At 39.0% G+C, this 16,482-nt stretch overlaps 1 protein-coding gene across 3 annotated transcripts in view; it reads right to left on the reverse strand.

Annotated features, from left to right (window-relative positions):
- Window positions 1-16,482, reverse strand: part of DPP10 (dipeptidyl peptidase like 10) — a 223,470-nt gene that overhangs the window by 21,692 nt on the left and 185,296 nt on the right. For all 3 annotated transcript variants that reach the window (XM_044438165.1, XM_044438164.1, XM_044438163.1), the window contains 6 exons: window positions 14,359-14,450; window positions 9,667-9,714; window positions 8,693-8,814; window positions 5,012-5,059; window positions 2,091-2,189; window positions 1,915-1,984 (listed from right to left, as the gene is read on the reverse strand). In XM_044438165.1, coding sequence (XP_044294100.1) covers window positions 1,915-1,984; window positions 2,091-2,189; window positions 5,012-5,059; window positions 8,693-8,814; window positions 9,667-9,714; window positions 14,359-14,450 — 479 coding nt within the window. The remainder of the gene's footprint in view (window positions 1-1,914; window positions 1,985-2,090; window positions 2,190-5,011; window positions 5,060-8,692; window positions 8,815-9,666; window positions 9,715-14,358; window positions 14,451-16,482) is intronic.

Raw genomic sequence — 16,482 nt, forward strand, 5'->3', positions numbered from 1 at the left:
ATATGTGCTGGACTTGCGATAATGCAAAAAAGTATTGGATTAAAATACATAAATGGCTTGAGGAAATGTTACAAAAATCCCTAGCTTTTAAACCTGAAGTCTTCTTATTAGGCATTATACCTGTTGATATTAGTAAACAAGAAATGTACTTGATTTTACATGTAATCACTGCGGTGAGGATTGCATTTGCTCAACACTGGAAAAGTGAAGAACCCCCCACCGACGAACTGATCCTAAAAAAAGATCTTGGACTGTGCAGAAATGGATAGATTGACTTTGCCATTGAAGGAGAAGGAAGATGCTGATTCCTGTCAAACTTGGGACTCTTTTTATTATTGGCTAGAGAAATGGAACTTCGTATAGATTTAAATCTGTTTCTAAGTTATCATAAATGGAAAAAAAATATGGGAGCTGACCCAGCAGGTCCAATGTTTCTGATGATTGATGTTGTTTTTAGTTTGTTCTTTGTTTTAGGGTTATAATTTTGAATAAAACTTATTATAAAAAAATAAGCCCCCAAAATACTATGTGTTGAAGGGTGAAATAGCACATTCTACTCAACATGTTAGTGTAGCTCACAGTGTAATTTCATATGAGGGTATGCCATCCCAAACTAGATTGGGACCATCTAGTCCCAATTTTGGGAAAGAAGGATTTAACCTTTCCTCCTTTCCTCCTGTAATTTCATTCTTCCACGTAGGGCTGGGATAGGGGTTAAAAGATTCTATCCATGGAGAGATGCCTTGCCTTGCCTTGCCTTGCCTTGCCTTGCCGGGTGGGAATAGAATTTCAGGCAGCAAATAAAGAAATGCTGTGGCCTCCCTCTCAACTGGGACCGCACAGACTTACATGAAATTAAAGAAAAACAGTTGCATAAGCTTCACAGAAACAGAGAGTGAAGCAGGTTGTCTTGCCCTATGCGCCATGTACGTGGGATTTACTGGAAGGAGCCATTCCATGTGCTTTGTTCAGAGAACAGGTTCAGCAAATCGGCTTAGCTGTGTAGATCTCAAGACCACATGAAAGCCCTGCTCCTGCTTCTTTATACACAACAAAGCCAAGTGTGAACTGGACAGTAGAGCCAGGATATGGGAGCAGCAAAAGAAATGAGACACATTTCCTGAAAACAGTACAAACCACAAGTGCAGAAATACACTACAGGGCAGACAGTGTCTTATTAGATTAAACTGTAGATAAGGGAAAGTATAATATATGCCTTATTAATAATAAAAAGTTAGCAGGTAGCTGAAGGTTTGGCTGTGTGCCTCCTATTCATATTAATGAGATTTGCAGCTAATGGCTAATTCTTTACATGCAGTTATATTAGGAACAAGTCCTAACATGTTCAATGACATTATGGATACTTCAGATGTGCAATTGCCATTTCAAAAACTATAGTGCCAAGCCTATCCTGAGAATGTCATGAAAACAAGAAAAACAAAGAAAAAAAAGGTGCCTGCATTGACAATAAGAAAAATACCAAAATACATTTTATAATAGAGTTATTAGTTCAGATGAAAGATCAAAAAATGCACAGGCTTTCAAGATCTATAGATCCTTCCCTCGCTCAGGAATGGGGCAGCTATGTGATATACCAAGAGTGAAAAGTATCTCATGAAATTGTGTCTTGGAAACTTGGAATTTAGAAAAATATATTTCCTGTATCTGGGAAGAAATACTTTTCTGTGAAATTGTAGAGGTTATTTTGTGCATATCAAATCCCTATTAAGAGTGTATATTCATGAACATATTAGGTCATCCAGGGTTACCCATCATATCATGAATGGAAATTTTATACAAAATAAAATGCTGCTCCTATGGCCAGCATGCAATCAAACACACACACAGAGGGGCGGAGTGCCAGGGGAGACGCAACTGTTTTATTCATTCAAATATCGGCAGTGGTATACTTACACTATTAACAGAAGTGGATATGCATTCCGATCTGTGAAATCCTTTGGAAATGACAACTGTAAGGGAAGTTCTTTTAAGAAAAGAGTAAAACATTAAAGACTGGTAGTTTCAAAGATGAAAAAATATATTATTTGAAAATGTTTTGGCTTATTCCAATAACTTCTAGTTATATTTACCATAATCATCAATGTGAAGCATTCGGGTTTCTGTCCGGAATTTTTTTTTCTTCAAAATTGCTTCTTTTAATACAGAATTATTTTCTAATATATAAAATTCTGTAAGGACAAAACGGTGAGGAAAGGAAGAATTGTGTGTGCATACAAGTGCATATGAAGAAATAGTCCATCTTTAAATAACAGTGTTATTTAAACATACTTAATAAAAATCAGTATAAGAATTGCAAACCAAAATTAAAGCATATTTTAAAAATGTATTTATCTAATAAGGATATTTTAGAACTTAGACTCTATTTAACTTAATTTGTAGTACACATGTGCTATTTTTTTTCTCTGACTTTAATAGCTTCATATAAAGACTTCCGGACCATTCAAGTGCTAATCCTGAGTTTTGGTATCTTGTGTTGGGTCACCAAGATAGATTAAGGATTTTGTTGGTGTACCCATTTTGCAGCCCATTAGTCTCCTGCCTGCCTGGGCTGTTGCAGGTTCCACAGACTCAGTGCTGATCATTCTGGAGTATCTTCTCTTCCATGCCAAGCCTACTGGATCCAGGATGACTTCATGCAAGACTTTATGGCAGCTATAACAACCATGGGACAATCGTAATTGGCCACAAACATGCCAAGAGACACACAATGCATTTTATTTTCTCAGCTGGGCAGGAGGAGGATGATCTAAAAGTGGAAGAATCAGTATCTCTCCACTTGTCATATTAGCTGTCCCTTTGTCATGCCTCTTGGTATACTTTCACCTCTGCAAATGTGGGAGATCTATTAAAAAGGTTTGCTCACAGAAGCTAATGGATTCCACAGTGAATGCAGTTCCATTAGCTAAGGTGCCCAGAGCATTGACGGGTTTAAATTTGTTTGGATAACTGGGGATGCAGAGAAGGGGCTGTGACTGACTCCCGCCAGCCACCTATATGCTTGATTCTTGATTCTTTTCCTCCATGGATCATTCTATCTAATAGGGAGCAGGTGTTCATCTGGATCTAGGAATATATGCATAAGACAGGGAGAGGTATTAGCCTCTATACAGGCAATTAGGAAAGATGGAAAATACTGCATGAACTCAAAATAACAGCAACAGCTAGTTGTACAAAATCTGGCCATTTACAAAGGCACACGTCTATAGTATGTTAAAATTATGCTTTCTCTATCAAGCTGCATTTTCCCATAAAAGAAGTATTTTCTTTTAACCTGACTGTTGCTTGCTTGCATTCATTTCTGTTTCTGATATTCCTTCATTGGCACTGTTCTGAGTATTTTTTAAATCTTAATTCAGGGCAACATGGGGTAATCTACATAGCTATGATATAATTTATGGGTAGTCAAAGCTGTAATAATTGTTGCAGATACCGTGATTGAAATAAACATTGGTCATATATTTTCTGTTTTGTTAATAGAAGAGATATTTAGCATTCAGGCCTTATGAACAACTTTGGTGTCATCATAAATCATAAATTGTAAACAATAACTTATATTACCTAATTTTATTTCCAATTACTCTATACAAGTGAATCTTTCCTTTGAACCATGGCAGATGGGAATTCTAAAAGAGATCAGAGAAGGCCATGTTCCCTTTCTTTTTACAAATATCAAACCATGGCATTTACTACTGTCTCATCCAATTACAATGGAAAGGGATTATTGCACTTTAAAGGTTTTAACAAAATGGCACACACGAGAGAATATTTGTTCAAATTATCCAGGTTGCCTCAAGTCAACATCATTTTTCCAAGTGGTAAATATAAATTGAATTCTATTTGGGTAGCAATACTATGTAAACTTACCTGGCAGTAAGCCCTACTGATGTCTATGCCCTTACTTCAGAAAGGATTGTGCTATTAATGTCCAGAATGTTCTAACTAAATAATAATGGTACAAGTAGTGTGAAAATAGATATAGCATTGGTATTTATTTATGAACCATCAAGAAAAAGGTTTCATGTTTCTATGCTAATTAACTAATTAAGTATAATATGAAGAGGGGGTTTGATTGTTTGTTTGTTTGTGGAGGTGGCCTGCATATGTGCTTTCATGCTTGGAATAACAGAGTGGATAGTTTCATATGATATGTGTCATTCACACACTGTCATGCTATTTCAGTATCATGGTAAGAAACAATGGTCTGTTCTATGGTTTCTTAGTTCTCTGGTTATCCAAATCCAGCGTCATAGTTTCCATGGCCCTAGTATGCAACCACCACAGAGTTCCCTGGCAATAGCAGCAGTTGCAGGATCTGTTCCATCATGGGATTGAATTTCAGGTGTGGTGGCTGTTGGGACAAATGCTAGAAGCAGGAACACTGAGTGAGGAGGGTGGAAACCTCACTAGAACCACATAGAAACTACTTAGACATCTGTTAGGTATATTCAAGCAAACAAATGCGTACTAAAGAAACTACACAGTGTTACTTGTGCAGTTTATTTTTTCTAATTTTTTCAGTATATTTTCCTAAGAGTTTTAGAGAAGCAAAATCTTTAACAAAGGTAGAATTGTATACATCAAATGGAGATTGAATTAGATAAGTAGTGCTCAGAAGCTCGCACCTTAATCCAGACTAATTGGATTACAGCTTTAAAGTACTTTTAAAACATACACCAGTGGCATGATCAGTTACATGAGATATAATAGGATCTCAATTTGCATAGTTAGTAAAAGAGATCATACCACTTTGCTACCTAATTAATGTAAGTATTAACAGGAGATAAAAGATAAACATCTAAAATAACATCAGCCTGAGAAATCCTTGGTATGTTATAGTCACTTGATTAATTTCCATCTATTCTTATCACTTACAGACATGTTTATTACTAGGCTATAATTAAGATGGGCTTTCCAAAATTAATTCCCTGGAGGTTTGAAAAGGTGAGGTGAATGGGGACGAGGCACAGGAAAATATCTAAAAAGTACTTACTTTCAGGATTATTCGTACTGTGTACACTGATGATGGGAACACCAGGCCCTATAATGTCCCCCAAAACAAAACAAAACAAAACAAACAAAAACACTGTTATTATATTTTTTAATCACTGGGGGGTTCCTTAATACTTCACTAGAACATGAGACTCACATAATGTGCTTATCAGTTTCTGCACACAGTTCTAAAAAGAATCAATACATCTGCTTTAACACTAACCCATGAGTAGTCCCATTAATGCCAAGCCATTCCTAGGACAGTCTCCTGGGAAATAGCAAAAGTTTGAGGCATTGCTATCTCCCTTCTGCCTATTTACAGCGAGAGGTAAACTGTTCTCCACAATTCCATTCCATCATCAGCCTGTGGTTTCATTATTTCTAGAGCACTGTTCCAGTAACTTTCATCAGAAAAGAACTTCTGTAATGTTGATTAACACATTCATGAAGAAAGAAGTGTATTCTTTTGAGAGAGGGAAGGTCCCTAGGATGGGGGAGATGTCACTTTCCTGCAAGAGTGGATCAGTGCTCCAACTCAAGCTAAAGGAAACAGATTACATAGAAATCCCCCTCCCATTTAAAAATAGCTTTATGATGTTCTCTCTCTCTCTTTCTCTCTCTCTCTATTTGTCCTCCTGTAGGATAGTGCCAGTACACTTGAATAACAACAGGACATATATTATCCACCAAGTAGATATATTGTTGCATAGCTTTTGCATATGCTAATTGATATGCTAATTGTCACCTTATAAGTGCAATTACTTGTATGTGTGCCAATTTAAGAATAGCCCCAACCCTAATGTAAATAGAAATGCGGTGCATCTCACCACAATGTGAGGACCGTGAACAGGTGACCTATGTGTCCTGCACAGTTTGCTATCTAGGTGCAGCTTCAAGGCCTCTGATCTCCCATCACATGCCCTTTTATCTTTAAACTAGAATCGGACTTGGCAACCTTTCAAACAATGGACTGTCTTCTGTAATAAGAGGACAACCTCTGTGAAATAGGGCACAAAGCCATCCTAAAGGACCTCTTTACATGCCTCTTCCATAAAGGAAACTCCTAAATTACATGTGCAGATGCAAAATTTCTAGGCAGGGCACTGGAGTTTTCTCTGCCTACTGAATTCAACTGGAAAGTAGAAGAAACTACAAATCCCATGCAGGAAATTGATGTGGTCTTTCTTCTCCACAACCATTCCATTACCTTTCCCAAAAGGTCAAGAGGAGAGGTTGTTTAAATTGCTTGCAAGCAGCTCAGAGACCCCGAGTGTGGGCTAATGTAGCAGCATATAAATAAAGAAATACAACAATTGATACTTGCTGAATTATAAAAGGAAGTTTTGTATTTGTAAAACATGCATCATATTCCTTATTTATATATGTATTGAATGTAAAGAATAGCTTTCCACTACGTGGCGAAGGGGCTTGCGTAGCTCAATGAAGCTATGAGCTATGCCGTGCAGGGCCACCCAAGATGGACAGGTCATAGCAGAAAGCTCTGACAAAAGGGGATCCACTGGTGAAGGAAATGGAAACCCACTCCAGTATCTTTGCCATGAAAACCCCATGGACAGTACCAAAAGGCAAAAAGATATGATGCCGGAAGATGAGCCCCTCAGGTCGGAAGGTGTCCAATATGCTACTGGGGAAGAGCAGTGGGCTAGTACTAGTGGCGCCAGAAAGAATGAAGCGACTGGGTCAAAGCTGAAAGGACACTCAGTACCGATGTATCTGGTGGTGAAAGGAGAGTCCAATTCTGTAAAGAACAATAGTCCATAGGAACATGGAATGTAAGATCCATGAATCAAGGCAAGCTGGATGTGGTCAAACAAGAGATGAAAAGACTGAACATCGACATCTTAGGAATCAGTGAACTAAAATGGACAGCAATGGGTGAATTTAATTCAGATGACCATCAGATATACTACTGCGGGCAAGAATCTCTCAGAAGAAATGGAGTAGCCTTCATAGTCAATAAAAGAGTAGGAAAAGCAGTACTGGGATACAATCTCCAAAATGACAGAATGATCTCAGTTTGATCTCAGTTTGAATCCAGGGCAAACCATTCAGCATCACAGTAGTCCAAGTCTATGCCCCAGCCACTGGTGCTGAACAGGCTGAAGTTGACCAGTTCTATGAAGGTCTACAACACCTTCAAGAATTAACACCAAAAAATGATGTCCTTATCATTATGGGGAATTGGAATGCTAAAGTAGGAAGCCAAAAGATAACTGGAATAACAGGCAAGTTTGGCCTTGGAGTACAAAATGAAGCAGGGCACAGGCTGGTAGAAATTTGTCCAGAGAATACGATGGTCATAGCAAACACTCTTTTCCAACAACCCAAGAAACAACTCTACACATGGACATCACCAGACGGTCAACACAGAAATCAGACTGACTATGTGCTCTGCAGCCAAAGATGGAGAAGCTCTATACAGTCAGTAAAAACTAGACCAGGAGCTGACTGTGGCTCAGATCATGAGCTTCTGGTTGCAAAATATAGGCTTAAGTTGAAGAAAAGCACTAGGCCACTCAGAAATGACCTAAATCATATCCCTGATGAATATACAGTAGAGGTGACAAATAGATTTAAGGAATTGGATCTGATAGACAGAGTGCCTGAAGAACTATGGATGGAGGTTCGCAACATTGTACAAGAGGTAGATGGCAGAAGTTGTTAAACCTTCTTTAGCAAGTAAGTTCTCTTTAAAAGCTAAAACCTTGTCTGAAATTGCAATGTGCTTGCCTGCTGGTAAAATCAACAATGGAAATTGATGTAGCGTGTCATTTTTATCAGGGGATGTTGCTGGAAACATTCACTGTGGAGCATTCTATCTCTCTCTCTCTCTCTCTCTCTCACACACACACACACACACTCAGTCATTCCTACAAAACATGCCTCTGGTGTTGACGAGACAAAGAGGGCCTCTCTTGTGAGGCAGGCTCCAGTGGGAGAATGTGGTCCTTCAAATATTCTAGTCTCAAGACATCCTGGCTTTTATCATATGTTAGAATCACTGTAAACTATTTCTAGAATCTGACAGCATATGAAGCTTTTATCACAAAGGAGTCCTCTGTAGTTTATGACCAATGCCAGTCAGTAGTCTAGCTCCAGGATTCTGGACCAAGTTTCTAAGTTTCTAAGAGAATATAAAACAATTTCTAAGCAATTTTCAAATGGGATGCAGTTAAGACATCTGTCACCATGATGAGGTCCACCATCTCCAAGAAAGGGTGAAGATGGAGAAAAACATACTCCTGGCCATCATCACTAAAATCTGAGCATCCAGCTTCCTGAAGTACACCCAAGCAGAGGCTGAATCTCAGAGGGGAGAACTCTATCAGAAGTTGATTCCTGATTTCTTAACTGACTTTTGACCAACTTAAGGCATTCCTTTCTTGTATTAGTTAAGCTTCAATTTGTTCAACCTTATACAGTTCACTACAAACATCAGTTATCGCTACAGAATTTCAAAAACTTCCCTGGATTTAGACTGAAAATATAGATACAGTATATTAATTTAAAATACTTACGCAGATAGCATGCAGTTATTTGCAGTATGACATGCTTTGTTTTTAGAGGAGTAACTCCCTTTTCAGGAAAATGACATAAAAGTGTTCATACACACATACATATATGAAACAGTTCTAATGTTCAACTGAGGTGCTTGACTTACCTTTACATTGCAGGATAAAATACTTGATTGAAGGACTAAACTTTGCGCTGAAATATGTGCACTGATCTTTCATGAAACTGCATGAAAGGCACTGACGATTCAACAATTCCACTGTGGATACACTGATGTGGCAAATGTATACACACATATATAATATTAATCAAGCACATGTAAATATAGGCAAAATATATGCAGAAAACTGTTTATTGTTTTAAGGTGAAATCCACTGGTGTCCATCCACCATTTGAATGAACATCACTGGAGGGATGCTTTCCCCTCCTCCCTGGACCTTACTGCATGCCAAGAAAAATGGTTTGGAGGACTGGGAGATGGACACCAGTGAGAGGAGAGAAGGGAAAGGAAGGCAATCAGAAGTCCATTTCATGAGCTGAAGTCCACTTACACAATACTTGATGTTGCTCATAATGTGCAACTGAGCTTGTGAATACCTCCCAGACCAATTTCAAACCTCAAGGGGGCAAAATTAAACCACTTCCTTTTCTCTTCCACTTCTCTGAAATGTCTTAACTAAAACTATCCAATAACTAGAGTATTAGGCTCAGGAAAAATATGTGGTAGTGTGGTTTATTGTAGCATACAATGCACATATGAAATGAACCATGGGGGTAACATTTCTCAGATAATCGATAGTCGTCTCTTCCACACCAAATAACCAGTATGAGAGCCAGTGTGGTGTGGTGACTGGAATTCAGGTGATCTGGATTCTAGTCCCTGCTTGACGAAGGAGCTGAGTGACTTTGGGCTAGTCACAGACGCTCAGCCCAACCCACCTCACAGGACTGCTGTTGTGGGGATACAATGGAGAGCAGCAGCAGGAGAATTACGTAAGCTGCTCTGAGTTCATAAGAAATATGCAGGATATAAATCTAATAAATAACAACAGCCATAACCACAACAGAGAGGCACAGGTACGATCTGTGACTTAGAAAGCAAGCTGCTGTTTATCTCCTTACCTATGTAGTTGTCTTCCTCTGGGTGAATTCTCTGTACTTAGAAAGTAACTGGTAAAGGAAGAAAAGAAAGAAATATATTCAGCCCAGGTAATAGCAATGTATTTAACCACCCAGAGAGCTTTTGCTGTGAAGGTGGATTAGTAATGAGGTATATATTTTAAACAAATAGATACATAAGAGGTAGAATAACTAACAGATGTGGGAAAACAGCAGCATGTAAGGCCTTGGCACTGTGCCTCTTGTCCATTATTGTGCCCCCACAGCTGTCATCAGACTCACGTGCCACCAGGAAGAATCAGAGCTGTAGGCAGTCCAGCTGTTCTGATGAGGAACTATCTTAAGAGACAAAAGCAATTGTGCTACTTTGCCCTCATTGCTAAGTACCAGTTCTCTGGAATAGCTCCTCTCCCTTGTATTTCCATGGAACCTTTGATAAGCTGCAGCTGAAACGGCTGCAACTGCCATCACCAGGTAGCCATCACCAGCAAGAGCAGATAGGACTGGCTCGTGAACATTCTATTTATTTATTTATTTATTTATTTATTTATTTATTTATTTATTTAAAGTTTTTTGTAGACCATTCTATAGCAAATGCTCTCAGAACAGTTCCCAACATAAATTTTCCATCATTGTCCCCAGATACCCTTTCTAAGTCACCACTACCCTTTAAAAAGAATGTTATGATCTATAACGCACATTCGTTCTTGCTCATTGCAAAGCACCTTGAGCAGCCAGCATCAAGTCAAAAGATAGGCTGGATATAAATAGTGCAAGAATAGAATAGAATAGAATAGAATAATTGTTTAACTTCTAAATACAGTACCAGAGTTTGTATGCACATAATAGTTTAAGGCTGCAATTCTATGAACTAGGGAGAGAGACCCATTGAACTGAGTGAGACCTGGATTTGAGGAAAAATACATAATGCACTGTAAAGCTATTTTGTAAGGCAAATGTAAAGCTTCCATAATGAAACAAAGAAACACAAAAGTATCAGCAGAACGGAGAGACGGGCTGTCAAGAACATCGTCAGTAGCATTTTCTGTATAACGTGCCCTTGCTTCAAACCTGACTCATCCCTTACTTAGCATATACTTACACAAGCACTACTGTGAATGTAGACATGTAAATGAGAGAAGTTATGAGTTGAATTAAGGACCGCATTCATGTAATTCAGGACTTCTAAAGTAGGGAATGAGTGATTGCTACAGGTCATTAGCCTAATGTCTGAACCCAAAGGAAGACATGGGTGTAAACTGCCCACTCTCTGATCACAGGGTATAGAATCTTCCTGATTTGTCACATCTGGAGTCTCACAACTCTAGATGGATGGGGCAGATTAGCCACCCGTGAGTTCCCCAGTTCTGAAAGGCAGGTCTCAAGCATGGCCAGTCATAGTTTTTCCAGCTGTGCAGTAAGGAAAGGGTTTTTGTTTTTGCTATAAAGATGAAACTGACAATAAAGGCAGAAAGCTTATCAATTTTACTGCCTTTGTACATGTCTCCGAATTCTTGCAAACATTTTTGTATCAATGTATATGGCCCAATGTAGACGTGTAATACTTACTACCATGAGCAAGAGTTTGTGCTTAATATTGGCCCAGTAATATTTCTCTCGAATGAATATGACATTGGATAGAATCATATTTCTTATTTATTTTTATTTTATTTTTTGCTACACCTCCCATCAATTGGTTCTCTGAGCAGTTCACATAATTGAAAAATATGGGAATTAACCTCGCCCACTGAATTTAGTCGAAAATGAATTTTCTTTCTTTCTTTTTAATAGAGAGAAAACGGCAAGGGGATGCAAATTTCAGGAAGCAGATCAATGGTGAAAGCTTAATTTGATCCTCCCACTTCAAACTGGGGCCAAGTGCAATCCTCCCTTAGTAAAAAGTAGGGCCAGCATCACACTACACAATGAATGTCATGTGTGTTTGAGCCTAATTATACCTTTCATTTGCAGAAGGAACCAGTACTATTCCATTTTGACCCATCCAGTTATTTTCTTCTTTTAGTTTCCCTTGCATTTGCTCCGAGCTTTTTTCATGTCTGAACTCCATGCATGTATGGACAACAGACTAAATGGTCTGTTGTGGTCTAAAATGGTGAATGCTAATTTTGGATGCATTAATAGAATTACTACTTCCAAATCATGAGAAGTAGTAGTTCTATACTCCTCACTTGTTGGACCCCATCTGGAATATTGTGTCCAGTTCTGGGGACCAAGATTTAAGAAATATGCAGAAAAATTAGAAAGGGCCCAGAGGAGGGCAACAAAAATGATCCAGGATTTAGAAACACTGCCCTGTGAGGAGAGACTGAGCCTTGAGAAGAGAAGACTGAGGGGTGGTATCACTCTAAGTACCTCAAAGGCTGTCATGAATAGGAAGGTCAAGATCTCTTTCAGAGTGTAAGACACAGAATGATCAAATTGTGACAATCCAAATTCAGGCTAGATATCAGGAAAATTTTCCTCACTGGAAGAACAATACAACAGTGGACCCAGTTTTCCAGAGAGGTGGTGAGCTCTTGCACACTAGAGACATTCAAAAAGAAACTGGACAGCCATCTGAGTGGGATGGTGTAAATTGGTGTCCTGCACCAGCAGGGGGTTGGACCCGATGGTCTTCATGGCCCCTTCCAACTCTACTATTATATGATTCTCTGATTCTCCATGTCTGATGGAGATCCAATCGACCATATCTTTTCCTTCCAGTGCAGAGTGAGGAGGCTTGTGGCCATTGCTCAGACAAGTATTTGAGGCATGTGGTTTCTCCTAGTACTTTCCCTGGCTATTCAGGGAACTAGGGCCTGGATATTTTAGAAAGAAAAGCTTCTGTGAGGAAATTAATCAAAGGTACATTTGATGAAGATCTTTAAGTTCCTAGATACTTTTTATTACCAGTGAGTGTGCAGAACTGTTCAAAAACTAGTTTTCAAAAATGGAAAACAATGTACCTGAACTGCACATGCAGAATGTCTTCATATTTGTTTGTTTCCATTATACATCAATTTTCAGGAGCAAAAGGGCTAGGCTGAATTTCAATTTCATATCAGAATTAAATGCTCAATGAATTTTTACAGGAAACAACACATGCTGTCATCATTAACATACTGTTTGATCACCACCGATGACTAGAATTTGTCCTCAGGTGATAGGTGGTGTGCGGAGCCTGTGATTGCATTGCATTCCCTGGGTATCTGGCCTGTTCAAAACACTAAAAAGCTCTTCACTATGTTCAGTTCAGTGCAATTTTACTATGAACAATAATTAAACCATTCCTTTTGTGACTGAATCCTTCCAAAAGATCTGTGGCTCAAACTGACATTCCAGGAGAGGGTAGAAGAGATATGGATGCACACCTGCAACCCTTTGCAGCTTTGTTACATATACGTTACAGCTGCAGAATTTTTAAATTTTGTCCTTAGCCAGTTAAGATATGACTAACTAGTAATGAAAGGGTCCTATGGAAGTATGGCCCGAATCTATATTCTCTATGTAGTTGTAGAAAGAAATAGAGATAGATATCTATATTTTCCTTTGTGTGCCTTGGACATCAGGTAGATTTCAGCTTTAAACAAAAAAACCAACCCACCCACCCACCCACTCGTACTGTTGCCCCCCACCCCTCTTCCCCTTTCACATGTTAAATGCTAAAAGCAATGTACCTTAGCTGACTTTCATGCTAGGCACCGATTACTGGTCGTTGTTTTACTTGAAATTCTTTGTATAACACTACTTGTTGGAAAATGAACTTCAGAGGAATTTTACAATCTTATGATGTCATCTTCTACATGGCTACTTAGAAGTATGTCTCACTGATTTCAGTGGGGCTTATTATCAGGTAAGTGCATACAGGATCGCAGCCTTAACAACGCAGGAGAATTGTGATCAAAGATACATTTCTTACAGAAACTTGTGTGATGCTTTCTTCTCTTGACAGTGTTGGGAGAACAACAGACCATATGTATATGTTCTCTCTATATATCTTTATCCGTTTATATATAGATCTAAAAATATAGATATATATGGACACACACACACACACGTGTGTGTGTGTGTGTGTGCATAAACATGTAGTATATTGGAAGCAGTATGTCCCTGCCAGGTAACATAAGCAAGCAAACAGTGCACCAGGCCATACATAGCTTTGGTCTGACCCAGCATAGCTCTTCTTATCATTTTATGTTGTTATTTAGAACTTAAAAGATTTACTCAGAATGGTTGAAACTATGTTACGTAAATGCTTCCCTCAGAATTGCAAGGAATACAATGGACCTATAGAAAATTTGAGGTTGTAAACCAACAGCGCTAGTTTGTAAATCTTATAAATATTATTCTAAACAATTTTTCTTTATAAATCCTAACAATGTTTCTTTTCAATATCGTAAGGAAAACCCTTAGAATGTTTCCATCGTTACACAGAGTTTATATTTATTTCATTTCAATCAGTGTGGTGACCTAGAGGATGTCACAGTCTATCCTTGCTCTTTATTTGCAAAATGTTCTTATGCTATGCAACAGGCAGTAAGAATCAACTTTCTCTTTGTATTTATGTCTATAACTTATATTCACACTGGCAAATGAAAGAAACATGGTTAACATTTAATAATATTTGCAGTAAAAAGGAATCTATCCTGATGCATAAATATTTTACCTGAACAGACAAAGAAAAATAATGCTCACATCTTTTGGGTATTTTCGTCATATGCCAAGATTTTGATAACTTCCCAGTTTCCAGATGTCAGATGTCGTATACTAAATTGTTCACTCTTGGTCTGCAGGAAAACAAATTTCCCCCTTTGCCTTCAGATTTGCCAATACACACGATCAATTATAATATACTTGAATGAATGACATTTTTAAAATGTACATTAGAAGACAGTCCAAAGTATCTATGCATACACGGAGATGCATTCTATGCATGCATATGGTGTGTGCGGAGGCTGCTAACCAGTGTAGTGGTAACATGTGAAGCAGGCGACTGGCCCCATAACCATGCTCCTTGGGAGCTTCAGAGAATGCAGGCAGAGGGGCTCAGACATATCAATGACGCAACAATAGCAGCTTTCATCTGTTGCCTTACTCAGCTTCTTTTCCACTACAGACTGTTTATGGGATATGACAGATCTTTGGGTCTGCCTGCCTTTGCTCCTGAAGAAATAGAGGATAGGAGTGACGTGTCAGAAAAACGCAGGCATGGCCTCATGACTCTACTCCCTTCTCACCTTTGACAACTCTGGAGGTGAAGGGAGTGTACAGTCACTGAATCCAAATCTGTCCTTCTACAGCTCCTTCAGGGGCAAAAATAGGCTTAACCCTCTCTTCTTTTCCAAGCAATCATGGGGAAGAGAAAGACACAAACTTTAACATTGTTTTCATGCTAATATAATAGAAACTATTTTTAATGCATACCCATAGGTTTCTTGGAACCTATGGAACTGACACATACAGTCAAGTCTTCTGCCTCACTATTCCTCTGTGACGATTCCTGCTATAAGCCCCAGACCTTGAAGCAGCCGACATCCCTTTAAAATAGCGAATCTCACGGGATTTTGTGAAGTGTTCTAGGCTACGTGTTCTTCTTAGTGTTCACACTGGTGGCCTATTTATGGAGTTATAGCAGTTTCCACTACCAGGGAACGTCATCCTACTGCTACTGTGGTTACTGCAATTAGTTACGTGGGTTACACTACGTGGGTTCCTGGTCTGCACACAGCCAAGCTCCCTTTCCCAGCCTGGGGAACTCGGCAGTTTAGGACCTTAACTCCAATCAGCTTCAGCCAGCATGGTCAGTGGTCAGGACTTGCAGTCCAAAACACCATGAGGTCGGGGAAGGCTGCACTGGAGTGTCAACAGTAGTCCACATTAGGTACATATGTATACAACTTGCATAAGACGTGGGGGGAAGAAATAAATGGAAAAAAGTAATGACTGAAGTAGCCTTAAGTGAAGGTTCTTGCTTAAGTTCTTTGTGAATCACACACACACGTGTGTGTATGAGGACTCAGCACATTAAAAATCTTCATCTTGTCACCAATCTCATTGCTTCAGATAGGGGGTTATTTTGATTTACAGATCACATCACACCTGTGGTGGAATGTCCTGATGCCTCATTTTCCATATCTTCCATATTGGCCAGAAAGTGGAAATCAACGAACACTTATAATTATGAAAATTTGAGGCATAATTTTCAGATATAGCAGCCTCTAGGTGGTAAAGCCTGAACTAGTTCAGAAAATGAAGCACAGGGTTGTTTTTTCTGGCTGCCTTTTAAGTCAGAGTTTGTCTGGTTTTTTGACTGAACTTTTATTGGAATTTTTATTGCAAGTATGTGTATAGGGATTAACATAATCAAGATGTAGACTGAATGACTCCAACTTTTTAGGGGAGATTGGGGTGCACTGATGTTCAGGCTTGCCTTCAGAGTCCTTTCCCTGTTCTGAGCTGGTTCTATGGCTCAATCTTCCCTGATCATCCCAACATTTCCAGTCTCACCATGCCAAGAAGGATGGAGTGACTACCTGCTTGAATTCTCTTTTTCTTGGAGGCTTTCCCAATGGAGACAGATCTATGATGGGCCTATAGAATATATAGATCACAGGTATAATTTCAGAAACTTTCACTAAGGTGGGATTTGATGTACTACTCTCCGGCTTTCTGGATGGAAGATTGAGGAGGAAACCATATCAGTAGCAGGTATGCCTTTGCCAAAGTGGAAAGGTGGAAATACTTGGGCGTGCATTGCTATTGCACCTTTAAGAGAACCTGAGGCATTCAATTATACTTGCTATGCAGGAGTTTCCAGCA

Source organism: Varanus komodoensis, unplaced genomic scaffold (assembly GCF_004798865.1).
Source record: "Varanus komodoensis strain SLA01 unplaced genomic scaffold, ASM479886v1 scaffold32, whole genome shotgun sequence".
Taxonomy (NCBI): Eukaryota; Metazoa; Chordata; class Lepidosauria; order Squamata; family Varanidae; genus Varanus; species Varanus komodoensis.